Source organism: Carcharhinus amblyrhynchos, chromosome 15, assembly GCF_965287045.1.
Source record: "Carcharhinus amblyrhynchos chromosome 15, sCarAmb.v2.hapA, whole genome shotgun sequence".
Classification (NCBI taxonomy): domain Eukaryota; kingdom Metazoa; phylum Chordata; class Chondrichthyes; order Carcharhiniformes; family Carcharhinidae; genus Carcharhinus; species Carcharhinus amblyrhynchos.
In genome coordinates, this window is record NC_137338.1 from 27291469 (window position 1) to 27305590 (window position 14122).

Consider the following 14122-nt stretch of genomic DNA (forward strand, 5'->3'; position numbering starts at 1 on the left):
AGCAACAGGAGTGGGGATAAAGGAATCTTCACCTGATTGATCAAGTACATTTAGGAATCTGCCATAGGGACCCCTTTTGTTTTACGCCGGTTTACAATCAATTGAATGAAGACACAAAAGAAATGATTGCCAGGATTATACAGCCCGTCTGCCCATTATGATATCTTAAGTTTAAGGTTTTTTTTAAAAGTTTATTGGTTAGTGTCACAAGTAGGCTTACATTAACACCGCAATAGTGAAAATCCCCCAGTCACCACACCCCAGAGCCTGTTCAGATACACTGAGGGAGAATTTAGCATGGGCAATGCACCTTACCAGCACGTCTTTCGGACTGTGAGAGGAAACCAGAGCACCCGGAGATAGCTCACGCGGACATGGGAATAACAGGCAGACTCCACACAGACAGTGACCCAAGCTGGGAATCAAACTCAGGTCCCTGGTGCTAACCACCGTGCCATCGAAGTAAATGGCCCACCACATCCACTGGTGTTCCTGTCAGTGTTATACCTTTATTAACTATCCGCACCTCTCAATATAATGATCAGCCACACATCAACAGAAATCAATATCATTGCCTTATGATTACCTTTAATTATGTCTCAAGTACAAGGAGTGAAAAATGTGCAACATTGTTAAGCATTTTCGAAAATCTTGGTTCATTATTTAGCAATATCCTGCACTCTGACAGCAAATGTACATTCGGAGCTGTGCCAATGGACTTATTTCATTCTCTTTGCAACATCTAGATACGCAATCTGAATCTCACGATTAGCAGGACACGTGTTTACAAATTCCTCCCTTTCATAAGCATTGTTCAGGTATCGCCAAATTCCAGTCATCTCTTCAGGGATCTCAAAATTTCGGTATTTCTTTGCTACAATCTAAACGAAGGAAAAAGACAGAATGTTTATTTGAATGATAGGCGAGGCAACTGAGCACGCTGAAAACAAATTTGCTGCAAAAATGTAAACGATGTAAGAGCAATGGGATTGTGCACATTCTGTCCTTTTAATTCCCAACCTGCTGGGATAAGTCACTGCAGACTGCAAAGGTCAAAATTCAAATGTGCTGAGATACATATATCTTAAAGCAGTCCATCGGTACAAATGGGCCCACAGCGCAAAACACTCCCCCACATTTAACCATTTCTGAAAGTCTACAAGGCTGACTGGTGCATGTTGATGTGTGAAATAGGCTCAGGAGTAGGCCATTCAGCCTGTCCGAGTCTGTACTGTCACTCAGTTAGATTGTGGATAATCTGCATCTTAACTGCAGCTACTTTTCTTGGTTGCGTAACTCTGAATGCTCTTGGTCAGCAAAAATCTATCAATCTCAGCATTGAAATTTCCTACTGACCCCCTGTGGTGGGGGTGGGGGGTGTGGAAATCAGAAAGTTCTGGAAACACTCAGCAGGAAGAACAGAAGAGCAAGTCTGAGACAGAATAGAGATCAGGAGTGATTTGAATGTCTCCACTGTGTCATGGAACAAAAGGCAAAGGGAATGGCAATTGTTGCAGTGAAGGAACAATTAAAGTTGTTGTCCAGAGTGTAAGTGTGAAAGGCAGAATAATGAACAGCATCTGTCCAAAACCAAAAACATAAAAAATGAGATTCATGCAGGCACATGGCAAAAATGAAGAATTCATATGGTGGACTGAGTTCATGATCTGAAGTTCATAAGATGTAGTGGCAGCATTAGTCCATTTGGCTCATTGAGTTTGCTCCACCATTTGATCATGGCTGATATGTTCCTCATCCCCATTTTCCTGCCTTCTCCCCATAAACCTTTCAACCCATTATCAATTAAAAATCTATTTAACTTCTTAAATTTACTCACTGTCCCAGCATCCACCACACTTTAGGGTAGCAAATTCCACAGATTCACAACACTTTGAGAGAAGTAGTTTCTCCTCAACTCTGTTTTAAATTTGCTATCCCTTATCCTAAGACTATGACCTCTCGTCCTAGAATGCCCCATTAGAGGAAGCATCTGCTCCACATTTGCTTTATCCATATCTTTTATCATCTCATATACCTCAATTTGATCTCCCCTCATTCTTCCAAATTCCAGAGACTATAGGGCTAAGCTGTTCAATCTCTTCTCATACGACATCTCTGGAATCAATCTCGTGAACCTTCTCTGAACTACCTCCACTGCCACTACATCTTCCCTCAAATAAGGGGGCCAAAACTGTGCACAATACTCCAGGTGCGGCCTCACCAATGTCTTGTATAGTTACAGCAATACTTCTTTACCTTTATGTTCTATTCCTTTAGCTATAAATGCCAACATTCCATTTGCTTTCTTTATTATCTCCTGTACCTGCATGCGAGTTTTCTGTGTCTCATGAACAAGGACACCCAGATCCCTCTGCACCAGAGCACCCCAAAGTCTCTCCCCATTTAGATAATAAGTCGCCTCCCCATTTTTTTGACCAAAATGCATGACTTCACACTTATCCACGTTAAATGCCATCTGCCACATTTTGACCCAATCTCCTAACCTATCCATATCCATTTGTAAGGTTCTTATTTTCTCATTGCAACTTACTGTCCCGCCTATGTTTGTGTTTTTTGCAAATTTGGCCATAGAGTCTTCTACCCGTGTATCCAAATCATTAATATAGATTGTAAATAGCTGGGGCCCAAGGACCGAACCCTGTGGCACCCCACTAGTTACTTCTTGTCATCCAGAAAAAATAATTATCCTGACTCTCTATCTTCTGTCCATTAGCCAGTCACCTACCCAACCTAATAAATTACTCCATGTGATCTAATCTTGTGAATTAACTTTTTATGCGGCATGTTATCAAATGCCTTTTAAAAGTCCAAATATGCTACATCTTCAGGACCCCCATTATCCACTTTGCTTATTACATCTTGGAAGAACTCTAGCAAATTAGTCAAAATGACTTGACCTTCATAAAACCTTGCTGACTCTGATGGATAGTGTTTTGACTTTCCAAATGTCCTGATATTGCTTCCTTGATAATTGATTCTAACACTTTCCCAACAACAGATGTTAAACTAACTGGTCTGTAATTTCCCACATTCTGATTTCCTCCCTTTTGAATAAGGGCATTACATTACCATTTTTCCAATCCACTGGAACATTTCCTGTGTCCAGGGAATTTTGAAATATTACAATCAATGGATCCACTATCTCCACCACCACTTTCTTTATTACCCTAGGATGTAGGCCATCAGGCCCGGGGGACTTATCGCCCTCAATCCCAATAGTTTGCTGAGTACCTTTTCCCTATCAATGTTAACTGTTCTAAGTTCTACCCTTTGTATTACCACTGACTTGCCCATTCCTATAAGAATGGTACTAGTGTCCTCCACCGTGAAAACTGAGGTAAAGTATTGAGTTAGCATTGCTACCATTTCAGTGTTCCCCACTATTAACTCCCTGGTTTCATCTTCCATGGGAGCAAGGGTGGTACGGTAGCACAGTGGTTAGCACTGCTGCTTCTCAGCTCCAGGGTTCTGGGTTCGATTCCTAGCTTGGGTCCTTGTCTGTGTGGGGTTTGCACATTCTCCTCGTGTCTGCGTGGGTTTCCTCCCACAGTCCAAAGATGTGTGGGGTAGGTTGGCCGGCCGTGCTTACATTGCCCCTTAGTGGCCTGAGTTGTGTAGTTTAGAGGGATTAGTGGGTAAATATGTAGGGAGTAGGGTCTGAGTGGATTTGTGGTTGGTGCGGACTCGATGGACCAAATAGCCTCTTTCTGCATTGTAGGGTTTCTATGATTCTATGAACCTCCACCCTAGCGACGCTCTTCCTTTTTATATACCAATAGAAGCTTTTACTATCCTATTTGATATTTTGAGCTAGTTTTCTTTTGTAATTTACCTTAGTTCTTTTTATTACATTTTTTGTATCCCTTTGTTTATGGTTGAAAGTTTCCCAATCTTCCGGCCTGCTACTGGCCTTTGCAATATGGTATACCTTAGTTTTTGTTTATATAGTGTCCTTGACTTCCTTGTTTTTCCATGCATGTTTTTTTACCCCCTTACCATCTTTTGACCTCACTGGGATAGATTTTAGTTGTGAAGACTTGAGTATCTCCTTAAATAACTGCCACTGCTCATCTGTTGTCCTACCTTTTAGCCTAGCTGCCCACTCTACAGGGCCAAATCTGTCCTCATGCCTATGTAATTTCCTTTGTTTAATTCCAGAACGCTATAGTGTGAGACTCCACCTTCTCACTCCCAAACTGAATTTTGAGTTCTATCACACTATGTCACTACTCCTTAGAGGATCCTTAGCTACAAGGTCATCAATCGATCCCTCCTCATTACACAATCCCAAGTCCAGAACAGACTGCTCCCTCATTGATTCCACAACATACTGTTCAGAGAAACAATCTCTAATAAGTTGTTGAACTCAGTGTTGAGTCCACAGAAGGCTGTGACGTGCCTAATCGGAAGATGAGGTGCTGTCCATCAGGTTTGTGTTGGGCTTCATTGGAATATGGCAGCAGGCCGAGGAGAGAAAGGTGAGCCTGACAGCACACTGCTGAATTAAAATGGCAAGCAACTGGAAGGTCGGGCTCACATTTGTGGACTGAGAGCAGATATTCCTCAAAACGGCCATCCAGTCTGTGCTTGGTCTCCCTAATGAAGAGGGATTCACACTGTGACCAGTGAATACAGGAAAAGGAATAGAGAAAAGTACAAGTAAGTTACTGTTTCACTAGGAGGGAGTGCTTGGAGTCTTGGACAGAGGAGGAAGAAGGTAAGAGGGCAGGTTTTACACCTCCTACAACTGCATGGGAAGGTGCTGTGGGAAGGGCTGAGGTGTTGGGGTGTCACTGAGGAGTGGACCAGATGGAATGGTCTCCGCAGCACGCTGACAGGAGAGGGAGTTATAGAGATATACAGGACAGAAAATGGCCCACTGCATCTTTGCTGGTGGGAGGGGAAGATGTGTTTCATGCTGGAGACAGCGGAAATCTATGGAGGCTGCTGGAGAGTGAGGACAAGGGGAATCCTAACATGGTTCTGGGAGGGGAAAGCAGAAGTGAAGGAAATCGATTGGACATGATTGAGGGTCCTAAAACTCAGTGGGTGGGAGAATATTGTGTTGAAGAAAAGAAGGAAGCTATATCAGAAATGCTATTGTGGAAGCTTGCATCATCAGAACAGATGTGACAGAGATGGAGAAACTGGCAGAATTAAATGCCATAATCTAATTTTAAGGTCATTTCTCATGTTCTGGACTTATCACAGGGATACAGGGAACGAGCAGTACAGTGAGAGTACCAGACTGCAGACACAGACTCCACTCCATGAATGGGATTTCTTTTTTACACTGTACTATTTTATAATTTCAAGCTCAATTTATTTCTTAAAAATTACAGGGCTTTTGAATATGACACTATTATGATCATAATTAAATATGATTTCAACCTTCATCTAGTTTTAACATAAATCAAAGCAAACCTTGATAATGTGGAGCTTTGGCAGGAGATTGCAATCTGCCAAGGTCAAGTCATCTCCGTCAAGGTATTTTCTGTTGGAACAAATATCTTCCTCTGTGCTATTGGCATCAATTTCCTCAGGTAAAGGTGTGTTTAAATAATCATCTAATTTCTTCAGAGCTTTCAACAAGGCCTTTTCCAAACCTGAACAAATGAGAGAAAAGTGATTGTAGGCATTAGAAACAAAGAGAAGGACAGAAATAGAAGTGAGGAGGGAACCCAAAATACCTTACTCTGGGAAACAGGCATGAATAAATTCCTTTCGTCCCAGCTTCAAATTTTCCACTCCTCTGTTATTTTTCTCTTAAGCAATCCTTTCATCTTGCATTATCTTCCCTCCCCTTCTTGTTCTTTCTGCTCAGTTTCACCGTGCTCCTCCTCTTCACAATGATACTTTTCTAATGCCAGCCAGTAAAATCCTACCCCAAATCTGGATTGAAAACTCCACCGATCCAAAATCTATCTGCTTCCTGCGATGGAGGAAGATTCTTCTCAGAGGTCAACGCAACAGTAAACATCACCACAGTTAGTGGACTGGAAGTGCTCTTCTACAACATACTGAAATATTAATCAGTGTTGTCATCCACTGTTCGCCACTTGATGGCACCATCCCCAACCTCCAATATGCTCTGAAGCCATTTGGTGGAATCAAACAGCAACAACTTTTATACAGAACTGTCAACTCAGTTCCCAAGAAAGTAGTGAAGGGTAGCAATCAGAAAGCTTATCCAAAGATGTGCGGGTTAGGCGAATCGGCCATGCTAAATTGCCCTTTGGTGTCCAAAGATGTGCAGGTTAGGTGGATTGTCAATGGTAAATGTGCTGGATTATTTGGATAGGGCAGGGGGAGAGGGTCTCAGTGCAATGTTCTTCTTTACATTTGATTTGATTTATTATTGTCACATGTATTAACGTACAGTGAAAAGTATTGTTTCTTGCGCGCTATACAAAGCATACCGTTCATAGCGAAGGGAAGGAGAGGGTGCAGAATGTAGTGTTACAGTCATAGCTAGGGTGTAGAGAAAGATCAACTTGATGTGAGGTAAGTCCATTCAAAAGTCTGATGGTAGCAGGGAAGAAGCTGTTCTTGAACAGTTGGTACGTGAACTCAGACTTTTCCCAACAGAAGAAGGTGGAAGAGAATATATCAGGGGTGCGTGGGATCCTTAATCATGCTGGCTGCTTTGCCGAGGTAGCAGGAAGTGTAGACAGAGTAAATGGATGGGAGACTGGTTCGTGTGATGGACTGGGCTACATTCATGGCCTTTTACAGTTTCTTGGGCAGAGCAGGAGCTATAGCAAGCTGTGATACACCAGAAAGAATGCTTTCTATGGTGCATCTGTAAAAGCTGGTGAGAGTTGGAGGTGGGGGAGTGGGCTCAGAGAGGGATTCAGGGAATTTCTGGAGAATCAGTGTAAACCCAATGGGCTTTCTGTACTTTAGGGATCCTATTGTTCTGCAGTTCAATTATTCAGCTGATCCTGAGACACTGTGATGCCTTACACTGTGTTAGTCTGTAAAATAGGGGTAAAAGCATTATCATTTATCAATGCTGTCATCCAGCAACATACAACAGATTGTGCACCACCAGATAGGGGATACATTGTGGGATATAGATTACAGTGTTAATAGGATCCAAGCCCATTGGTGAAGCTGAAATCAAGATACAGAGCTTTTCTTTCTCAAGAGAGTTTATTGAGAGTTCAGGCTCACACCTTTCCTCCCATATCCCCCAGGCATCCCCTGTTTATACTCTAGTAAAACAGTAAGAAGTCTTACAACACTAGCTTAAAGTCCAACATATTTATTTGGAATCACGAGCTTTTGGAGCGCTGCTCCTTCACTAGGTGATTGGAGGGGTGGGTTCACAAACAGGGCATATATGGATAGAGACACAATTGCACGATAATGGTTGGAGTGCGAGTCTTTACAGGTAATCAAGTCTTTACAGTTACAAATAGTGCGAGTGAAGAGGGGGACAAGGACAGGTTAAAGAGGTGTGAACTGTCTCAAGCCAGGACAGTGAGTAGGATTTTGCAAGCTCAGGCCAAATGGTGGAGACTACATCTGGTGTGACAAGAACCCAAGATCCCAGATTAGGCCGTCCTCATGTGTGCAGATCTCAACTGGGATCTTGGGTTCTTGTCACACTATGTGTAACCCCCAACATTTGGCCTGGGCTTGCAAAATCTCACTAACTGTCCTGGCTTGAGACAATTAACCTGTGCTTATCCCTCTCTCCACTCGCATTGTGTGTACCTATAAAGACTCGCACTCCAACCATTATCTTGCAATTGTGTCTGTGACCGTACATGCTGTGTTTGTGAGCCCACCTTTCCACTCGCCTGAGAAAGGAGCAGTGCTCCGAAAGCTCGTGATTTAACCTGGTGTTGTGTGACTTCTTACTGTGCCCACCCCAGATCAACGCTGGCATCTCCACATCACTAGTAAAACAAAGGATCAATGAAATAAACTCATGAATGGGGATGGTAGAACTTGGTGGGGAAGCCCTCATTTATACTTCTTTGATGAGCCAAAAATCAATAAATGAAAATCAATAAATGAGAAGGGGAAACAGCTGCTGGTGGGCCACTGTAACTAAAACAAGATATCAAAGGAAATTCAACTAACTAAGCAAAATATCATTCCTGGGGGCAGTGATGCACACCAGTTTCCCCATCGTACCCACTGGTCACGGAAGGCCTGAAGTGTGCTGGTGGACACTGTGCGCTCCCTCTCCAAGACAACGTAAACACCAATGGTTGTTTCATTAAAAGAATATAAGTAAGGTCAATTGGTTGCACTTCAGTCCTTGACCCACCTAATCTTTGGTCACCTGGTACGGAAGGGTTTCAGGAGGGAGGAGGGGGAGAACCTCCGTGTAAGCTTGCTCTGGGTAAGATATTCTGTCAGAGCATCAGCGCAGACTCAATGGGCCAACTGGCCTCCATTTGATCTTTAGGAATTCTATGAACTTTCCAGCTCTTCCTGTTTTTATTTCAGAAAATGGCTATGCACAAGCAGTTGTAGTCAAATGTAAAGCAAAATAACTCGCCAAATGATCATAGCTGAAGTTTTCTCTTTACAGGTATTAAGTGACAGGCTGTGTATTTCCAGTGCATTGTTTTATTACAGCTGCAGTCACCTTACTTACTTTCATTTGCATCTTTCCTCACATTCTTAATGTATGCTGAGAACTTGGCAAATACATCATTTCCCGCTGAATTCGATTCAGGATGTCTGGCAGAAAGCCTTGGATACCTGGAAAGCACACTGTCGTCACTATATGTCATTCAGAACAAATACTTTTTGGCAACACTTCTTTACTCACTGGTAGGGCACTGGACGCTATTAGCATACTTCACACAAGATCTGTAACCGCTCACTCAAGGTCATCATATGAACATTTAGCCAGGAAGTGACTGATTTGATTTGAATAATTACTGTCACATGGATTGGGATACAGTGAAAAGTATTGTTTCTTGTGCATTGTACAGACAAAACGTACTGTTCATAGATTATTTATGTAGAAGGAAAGGAAAGGGTGCAGAATGTAGTGTTGCAGATACAGATAGAGTGAAGAGAAAGATCAGCTTAATATATGATAGGACCAATTAAAAGCCTGATAGCAGCAGGGAAGAAGCTTTATGTGGACACTTCTCTGATCATTTGCTCTTAACTTGGGGGCCCTGAAGTCTAAGTAAGAGCGGCATCTCGGCCATTTGGCTAAGATGCAAATAAGATCAAGCCCTGGAGGAGGAGCTACACCTACTCCAGTCAGCTTGGATCATGTAGATCAAGCCCAAGACAGGAGGTGAGAGCCCTGTCTTGTCAGCTTGGATCGGGAATGTCCCAACTTGTTGGGACTCTGAATTGGGTTTAATTTGACTTGATTGGATTGGAATAAAGTTTAAAAAAAAAGAGTTGTCAATGCCAGCGTAACTAACTGGAGATTAGAAATTTGACACTGTGAGGATCAGTAATGCAGTAAGGAGCAGCTTGGATTTCACTGGACTGAATCTTCCTGGAAAATCAATGCTGGGTTTACTATGAATCGTGTTACTCACACATAAATCAAGCCAGCAGGTGTTAAAACTTCCCTTTTGTCATTTGCTTTGTAGAAGCAATATCTTGTATTTAACCTCTCCCACTATTTTAACGAGCTTGTTGGACTTGCATAATAATTAAATTCACTGTGGAAAATTAGAGCTCACATTGAACAAGTGCCTTTTGCAACAAATTAATAACTGATAATGCAAGGTTAATGTTAATGATTCCCCCTGACACAGAAAGGGCATGATCTGAATTGGTGAGGTTTATCTGGCCATTAATATTTTGCTGTTAGTGGGAGTTTACTGTGTGCCAATTGGTTCTACATAATATACATTACAATAGTGACTACACTTCAAACATACTACACTGGCTTTGACATGCTTTGGAATGTCTGGTGTTCATAAAAATGCTATATAAATAGATAAGATATTTTATATTATAATATCATTATAATGCATTTATTTTTGGTTTTACCCCTGTATGTAATAAATGCTTCTTTGGATTTAAAATAATTCTACATTTTATATTTTAAATTCTTCTCTTACTTCTCCTTTCTGTTTATTTCTCTCCTTTACCCAGTCTTCTGTTTTCAGTTCACCCCAACACAAACTGGAGGAATAGCACATCATCTTCCAATTGGGCACTTTACAACTTCTGGACTGAACATTAAGTTCAACAACTTCAGAGCATGAACTCTTCTCCTCCACCTTCACCCCATTTTCATTTATTTTATTTCATTCTGTTTCATCTCATTCATCCATTTTATCATTCTTCTTTCTCACTTCCAATTTTACACTTTCCATTCCAGCTCTCCTTGTCCCCGCTTCTCCCTCTCTCCTCTTCAGGGCAACTGTCATATTCCTCAGGCAGTCCTTTAACAATCTGTACCTCTGATTTGCCATTCACACATTCCGATCATTTAATGGACACTTTTAGCACCTTCTCAGCCTTCTGCGTCCTCAATTACATTCCCTTAGTCCCATTCCACAGCCTTCCCCGAGCTCATAGTATAAATCTCTGCTCACTCTTTTTGCTCTCAGCTCTGACAAAAGGTTATTTAGACTTGAAACGCTGGCTCTATTCTCTCCCCACTGATGCTGTCAGGCCTGCTGAGATTTTCCAGCATTTTCTGTTTTTGTTTCAGATTCCAGCATCCGCAGTGTTTTGCTTTTATCGTTCTTTCTCTCACTTTATTTTGCTTTCTGTCTCAGATCTAAATCTAATTCATCCTCTTTCTCCATTGTTCTATTTCTCAATCCTTAAATCTCATTGGTGGAGGAGACGGGCTGGCAGTCCTCGCTGATATTAGCTTGCCCTTGCAGTAGTTTGAGGAGCGTAGCATTTTGAGTTGAAGAGTGGGAAAGGTCTAACTTACCAAGCACACCTCTGGATGTTGCTGCTCCAGCAAGATGTTATCTTTTAGTTAATGAGCATTTTGGTTTTGTGAATATGTAAATATTGTCCACCAAATTGGGCTGAAGCACCTTCCTTGAATAATTCATAGAAACCTAGAAACTGGAAGCAAGATTAGACCATCTGGCCCTTTCAGCCTGCTCCAACATTCATCATGAACATGACTGATCACCATATTCAATATCTTAAACCCCCTCCCCCCCCATATCTCTTGATCCATTAAGTCGACTTGTGATACTAATTAATAAACTCTAACTTTAAGCTATATCTAAATTCTTCTTGAAATCAGACAATGATTTGGCCTCAATTCAGTTGAATATTGTTAAGTAATTTTGCCACTTTTAATGATCTCGTGAACAACAGGCAGAGACAGACCTTGGTGGTACCAATTTGTCTTCTAGAAATTCCTCTATCTTGTTAACATCTGTCTTGACTTCTCCATTGAAGGTCAAAAATGGAGGGTTGGTGCCAGGTGCCAGATTTTGCAAGTCGGCAGGTTTCCTGCTGGGACACAGTAGATGGAAGATTTCTCAGGCAAAACAGTTTTATATCTTTATACTTCCTTGCACTATCAAATAACTAGAACTGCTGTCATTAGGAGCTGTGGGGCCTGAGAAAAGGAGCCTCCAAGCTTAATACCAATTTGCAAAAACAACGCACCTTTAACGTAGAAAAATAACCCATAGCCCTTCGCAGAGGTGTAATGAGAAGCAAAAAGGGGAGAAATTAGACCTGGCACGATGGCACAGTGGTTAGCATTGCTGCCTCAAAGCACCAGGAATCCGGGTTTGACTCCTGGCTTGGATCACTGTCCCATTCTTCCCATGTCTGTGTGGGTTTCTTCCGGATGCTCCAGTTTCCTCCCACAGTCAAAAAGACACGCTGGTTAGATGCATTGGCCATGCTAAATTCTTAGTGTACCTAAACAGGTGTCAGAGTGTGGCAACTAGAGGATTCTCACAGTAATTTCATTGCAGTGTTAACATCAGCCTACTTGTGACAGTAATTAATAAACTTAAAGAAAGGTGACCAGAAATCTAGTGAAAGTGTGATTTTAAGGAGGGGCACAAGAGAAAAGTGTTGAATGAATGGGAAGTTCAGAGGGAGGAAGAGGTTGGAGAACAAGATTCCAGTCACAAAATAATCTGATTAACATGAAATCCCATTTACTGTCACTAGATGTCACTATTACCCTTTGTCAGCGTTCTACTATTTAATGGGAGTGCTGCAAAAGTATGCAAGCAGCAACTTATTTCTGTTTCGGTAACTCAGGTTTCTAGGACAAATGCCTTTAAGCCATAACATGCAGTAGAAGCAGTTAGGAGGGAGAGCTCAATGTGAATTTATCCAAACACTGGGAGACAGTGTGAGGTAAAGGGTGGGATTTTCTGTCCCTTCCTGCTAATGGGATCTTCCCGTCCTGCCAATGTTGACACCTCCCTGACAGGTTCTCAGATGTGGAGATGCCGGCGTTGGACTGGGGTAAACACAGTAAGAAGTCTCACAACACCAGGTTGAAGTCCATCAGATTTATTTGTAGCAAACGCCACCCATTTGCTACAAATGAACTGTTGAACTTTAACCTGGTGTTGTGAGACTTCTTACTGGGGTTCTTAGATAGCAGGGCAGACAAGCCATGTAAAGGCTGTAGACTTTGGAAGGGCCAGAAGCTCCCGCTGACAGCTGATTGCTCGCGCATCCATTGCAGAAAAACCCACTGGGCAGGATATGGGCAGAAAGCCCAAAGATGTGCAGGTTAGGTTGACTGTCAATTGACTCTAGTGTCAGAGGATCAGCAGGGTAAATATGTGGTGTTATGGGAATAGGGCTTGGGTGGGATTGTGGTCGGTGCAGGCTTGATGGGCTGAATGGCTTCCTTCTGCACTGTAGGGATTCTATGGTTCTATGAATGTCCCAGCCACAATCTCACTCAAACAATTCAAAGCTGTTCCTGCACAAAAATCAATTCAAATCATTCGATAATTCAAGTTGACTTGAAGTATGGGGTTGCACAGTGGTTAGCACTGCTGCCTCACAATGCCAGAGACCCGGATTCAATATCCAGCTTGGGTCACTGTCTATGTGGAGTTTGCACGTTTCTCCCTGTGTCTGTGTGGGTTTCCTCCCACAGTCCGAAAGACGTGCTGGTTAGATCCATTGGCCATGCTAAATTCTCCCTCAGTGTGCCCGAACAGGTGCCTGAGGCTAAAAAAGCCGGGTTTACCTTCAATTAAATTCTTCATGCTTCTGCAGGAATAATGTAACTTGTGCAAACCATTCTGAGCACAACAGGAAGCAACACATTTACTGTAAACAATTTTCCCAACAACCAGTAAAATGCAACAGCAGTTGTCTAAGAACAATAATAGAAATTGTAATGCTTCCACTCTTCTGTGTCCGCACCCCCCCCCCCCCCACCTATTCCACCCCCTCTTTACAGGCCCCCCCCCAACCAACTGAGATCAACTGTAAATACAGAGCAAGGTTGATCCTGGGACCTCCCAGTCCACAAGGTTTCATTCCATCGTTGGACAGTAAAATGATCAACATCTAGGAAGTTAGTTCTGCATCTTATTTCGCACCACAAATTGTGCTTTTGTGTGTCGGTCTCCTAGTTTTACAGTCAGGTGTTGAGAGATGGTCACTTCTGGTAAACTGGGTTTCATGTTAACTTGGGAGTCGCACTGGACAGCACATGCTAGGACTAACTGTAGGTACGCAGATCAATCTCCTGTCAAAAGGCAGCATCGTAAGTCTAGGAATGCATGGAGCTGTGATGGTGTCAGCTATGATCAAAGGAATTGTTAGACAAAAAGAAAGTCCATGGTCCATCCTGTTCATCGTTTTTACTGTCCCGATAATCACATATTAGACACATCATGATGCCGTGGACTTATAATGTAGGCTTACATAGAAATACATCAGATATACAGCACAGAAACAGGCCATTTGACTGGTGTCTCTGCTCCACTCAAGCCTCCTCCCAACTAAATTTACCAATCTAATGCTCCATTCCACCTTTCCTCAAATGTTTGTCCTGTATCCCCTTAAATCCACCTTCATCATTCGCTTCAACTGGTCCCTGTGGTAACAAATTCCACATTCTTGTCACTCTTTGGGTAAAGAGTTTTCTTCTAAATTCCCTGCTGGATTTCTTGATGACCACTAATTA

The 14122-nt window shown here is 42.3% G+C and overlaps 1 protein-coding gene across 4 annotated transcripts in view; it reads right to left on the bottom strand.

Moving 5' to 3' along the window:
• Nucleotides 1-568: 568 nt before the first annotated feature.
• Nucleotides 569-14122, bottom strand: part of LOC145353177 (chloride intracellular channel protein 4-like) — a 53529-nt gene continuing 39975 nt past the window's right edge. For 2 of the 4 annotated variants that reach the window (XM_080203646.1, XM_080203649.1), the window contains exons 3-6: nucleotides 11326-11451; nucleotides 8639-8745; nucleotides 5446-5627; nucleotides 569-881 (exon numbers count right to left, since the gene is read on the bottom strand). In XM_080203646.1, the coding sequence (XP_080059772.1) occupies nucleotides 720-881; nucleotides 5446-5627; nucleotides 8639-8745; nucleotides 11326-11451 (577 nt within the window). In that variant the 3' untranslated portion in view covers nucleotides 569-719. Of the gene's footprint in view, nucleotides 882-5445; nucleotides 5628-8638; nucleotides 8746-11325; nucleotides 11455-14122 lie in introns of all 4 variants that reach the window. The other 2 variants (XM_080203645.1, XM_080203647.1) reach the window with 1 other exon arrangement.